This window comes from Bison bison, unplaced genomic scaffold (genome assembly GCF_000754665.1).
Source record: "Bison bison bison isolate TAMUID 2011002044 unplaced genomic scaffold, Bison_UMD1.0 scf7180017864115, whole genome shotgun sequence".
NCBI classification, from domain to species: Eukaryota; Metazoa; Chordata; class Mammalia; order Artiodactyla; family Bovidae; genus Bison; species Bison bison.
The window spans coordinates 1,723,687-1,727,203 of record NW_011494687.1 but is presented as its reverse complement, the minus strand read 5'-3'; the positions used below and the strand labels follow the sequence as shown (position 1 = coordinate 1,727,203).

Here is a 3,517-nt window from a genome sequence, read left to right as displayed (position 1 = left end):
GTTAATCATCAAGCCAGAGAGCCTGCCACAGGCCTCTCACCCTCTCCTTGATGAGGCGTCTGAGATGGTACTGTCCTTATATTACAGATGAGGAAACCGAAGCTCAGAGAGGTCTCGCGGGTGGTCCCAGGTCTCACAGCAAGACAGTGGCTAAGCTCAGGTTAGAGCCAGACCCTCCCCCTCCTGCATCCCCTGCCCCAGTCTGTCTGGGGGCAGTTTCTGCCCCCCTGTGCCCACCTGTCCCCACATCCTGGGCCCCCAACTCACTTCTGGCACTCGTCCAGCACAAAGGCCCTGGGGTGATCGTCCCCAGACATGGTGATGACCGTCTCACGCTCAAAGGCCCCTGGGCGGGTCTGGTCCACTGTGTGGCGGGTGATGGTGGACGTGGTGTAGCTTGTCCAGTAGAGTGTGTCCCAGCCCCGGTGATAGGCCAGGCCTTCCACAGAGCCCACGTCTGCGGGGAGACAGGAACAGCAATGGATCAGGACAGGGCCAGAGAGCAGAGCACAGGGGAACCCACTTGCCTGCACCCGGGGGAAGCGCGGGAGCTGGGGAGTGTGTGTGGGGGGCGGCCCTCAGTGCCCCCAGGCCCTCCTGCACTCCTCTATTTCCCACCCAAACGATCCGCGGTCCATCCCCCTATCCCTTCTTCCGGTGTCTCCCACCGCTGGCTAGATTTGGCTTTATGCTGCGGTTACACCTCCTGGAGCCAGGGTTCTGCCAAGTTGGGTGCAAACTGGATTTCAGTAAATCAGCTCCCACGTGGGCTGTACTGGGGAGCCTCCAACTTCTAGACCCTGAACTGGATTGACTGGTAGACACCTGAAGCTCAGGTTAAAGAACCGAGAGCGTGATGAGAGACACGGTAAAACTTAGTATAAGAGAGACAAACTCAGGGGTTTCAGCGGCTTCAAGATGTCTGGTGATGTGGCTGCCAGAAGGCTGCATTAATAGAACTACTGTAGCCTGAACAATGGCCCGAAGAAGATGACAGCTCTGCCAGGCTCTCCAGATAAGCTACGATTACAGAGTATCGAGTTCAGCTTTGGACACTACATTTTCAGACAGACGTGGGGACGGGACTCTGGGAGGCAGAAAACGGCAAGGAGGTTGAAAGGACAGGTCTGTTTTCATCACCACTGTATACCTAGCACCTAGTAACGCGCTTGGCAGGTCTTTACAGACAGGAGTGACAAACGTATGAACAAGTGAATGAGGCAAAGGACTTGTGGCATCCAGCCCAGAGCAAACTAGTGGAACAGAACAGAACTTCCCAAGAAGCATAAAGGCTGTCCGGGAATGAAGCTCTAGGCCCTCCCCCTTCAGGGAGCGCACACGACGTGGCCTGAGACCCAGCTAAGGTCTCCCACCTGATGCCTCAGGCCATCCTGTCTCTTTGCCAGATGAGAAATCTGAGGCTGTGAGAGCACAGAAAACTTGCCCAAGTGACTCAAATCCTGTGTCTGGGGTTGAACCCACCTGTTCTCTGTAGCCTGTTCTATGAGTAACCAGATATACAGAGGCGAGCTTTGGCTTATTCTGTCTACCTCGCGGACAGAAGGAGGACCGGAGGGGACCAACTCTGACTCCAACGGGAGAGACTTTCAGTAACACGCAGTGGGATTCACTGGCTGTTTGTCAGGGACGCCAAGGCAGGTGGGACTCAGATCCGGGGCAGGGGTGGGTTGGCTGGTGTCCACGGCATCCCTGCCCTGAGTCTGGGCCAACCCTCCCCACCCCCCAATTCCTGGGAAGAAAGGAAGTCTGGGCTCACTCTCCACAATGGTGGTCCTGCCCGAGCCGTCGTCATTGATCTGCTGGATGTTCCCAAAGTGGATGTCACTGAAAAAGATGCGGTTGGGGGTGCCCGGGGAGGTGCCCGCTCGGTAGTCGAAGGCCAGGGCAATGACGTTCTTCATGTGTTCGGGGTCCTCGAAGGGCTGCACTGGCGCGTTGAGGTTGCGCTCATCAGACAGGTGCACACTCTTGAGGATGGTGCGCTCCGAGTAGAGCAGGTAGCCCGCGTACTCACGACACGACGCCCCGTCCTCAGCCAGCATCCCGTGGGCACAGGCACAGGCCCGCTGCCCATTGCCCCGGTACAGGCACAGCTGCTGGCACCCACCGTTGTCCACCGCACACACATTGGTTCCTGGGTGGGGGGCAGCCACGGGGAAGACAGAGGTCACGGCAGGCAGGGTCAGTTGGCTACCCCTGTCCTCTAGGCTAAGGTGGAAACTCTGGTTGGCACCCTGCTCTGCCTCCATGTCCCCACTTCAGACAACTCTCCAGGCCCTGGCACTCAAGCCCTTCAGCCTCTCCTCACCACCCCTGGTGTCTCTCTCATCATGCTCTCCTGGAAGTTCCCCTGTGGTCTAACTTCTCCCCCAGGCCCTCTCTTGCCCAGCCCAGAGCCCCAGCCTCGCCTTTCTGCCGGTCCCGGTTGAAGACTTTTATGTCTTTGAGCTGGACACCGATGCCTGTTCGCAGGGGCACGGAGTCGGTGGCATTGTCCTTGCTCCCGCGCTTGATGGAGCCGTTGGCGTGAGTCCTGCAGGGAGGTGAGGGGCCACAAGCAGGTTGTCAGCTGAGGCTGAGGGGGAGGGGACGATGGCCCAGGGGAAGGCCAGGACAGAGGCCCACCTGTCACTCCAGTAGATGAACTCCTCAAACACGGACACCGAGAACATGTCCATGTTGTTGCTGGACAGCACTACCTCGCGGTCCTCGCCTGTCTCCAGGTCGATCCGCTCGATTTTGTCTGTCCGGGCGTCGCACCAGTATAGCTTCCCATCCTGCAGGCCAGAGGCGCCCACCTCACTGCCAGCCCCACGTCCCAGGCAGCACGGGGCAGCCACTCACTCCCGCCTCACTGTCTCTTCCCTCCTTGCTCTACATCCTCCCGCTCTCTGACCTGCGGCTCTGCTGGCCTCCCTCTAGCGCCCACTTCTGAGTGACCTCCCTGACCATCTCCCGGGTGGTGGAACCCTACTCTGCATGGGGCCTGGGCCAGAGGACCCCATGGCTCCTTGGTCCATTTCTTCCCACCAATGGGCATGTCACATGAGATTCAGTGGGGAGCTGCCCCTCCCCGCAGAGCGCGGGTTCCGCCTATTTGGCCCCAGGGCTGAGCCTGCACCCAAACCTGATAGTCCACGGAGATGCCGTTGGGCCAGCTGATGCTGACGTTAACCAACACCACCCGCTCACTGCCATCCAGCCGAGACCGCTCGATCCGCGGGTACTGGCCCCACTCAGTCCAGAACAAGTACCTGGGGGGAAGGTGGAAGAGGGGGTCAGTCCCCAGAGCACGGAGGAGAACGGGCCTGTGGCCAGAGGGCCTGACCAGACCAGAGCCAGAAGTGGGGACTGGTCAGCCCACCCCGCTTCTCACCCCTTCTCCGGGTGGACCGTGATCGCCCGGGGCTTGTCCAGACCCTGGGAGATGACCACATAGCGGAAAGAGCCATTGAGCCGGGCAACCTCGATGACATCAAAACCCTGGTCCGTCCAG

The 3,517-nt window shown here is 59.5% G+C and overlaps 1 protein-coding gene across 1 annotated transcript in view; it reads right to left on the bottom strand.

The window, feature by feature from the left end:
- The window catches only part of LRP1 (low density lipoprotein receptor-related protein 1), an 82,151-nt gene that overhangs the window by 25,433 nt on the left and 53,201 nt on the right, over nucleotides 1-3,517 (bottom strand). The window contains 6 exon segments of the mRNA XM_010839371.1: nucleotides 268-457; nucleotides 1,778-2,155; nucleotides 2,430-2,554; nucleotides 2,647-2,798; nucleotides 3,149-3,275; nucleotides 3,398-3,517. Of these exon segments, the coding sequence (XP_010837673.1) occupies nucleotides 268-457; nucleotides 1,778-2,155; nucleotides 2,430-2,554; nucleotides 2,647-2,798; nucleotides 3,149-3,275; nucleotides 3,398-3,517 (1,092 nt within the window).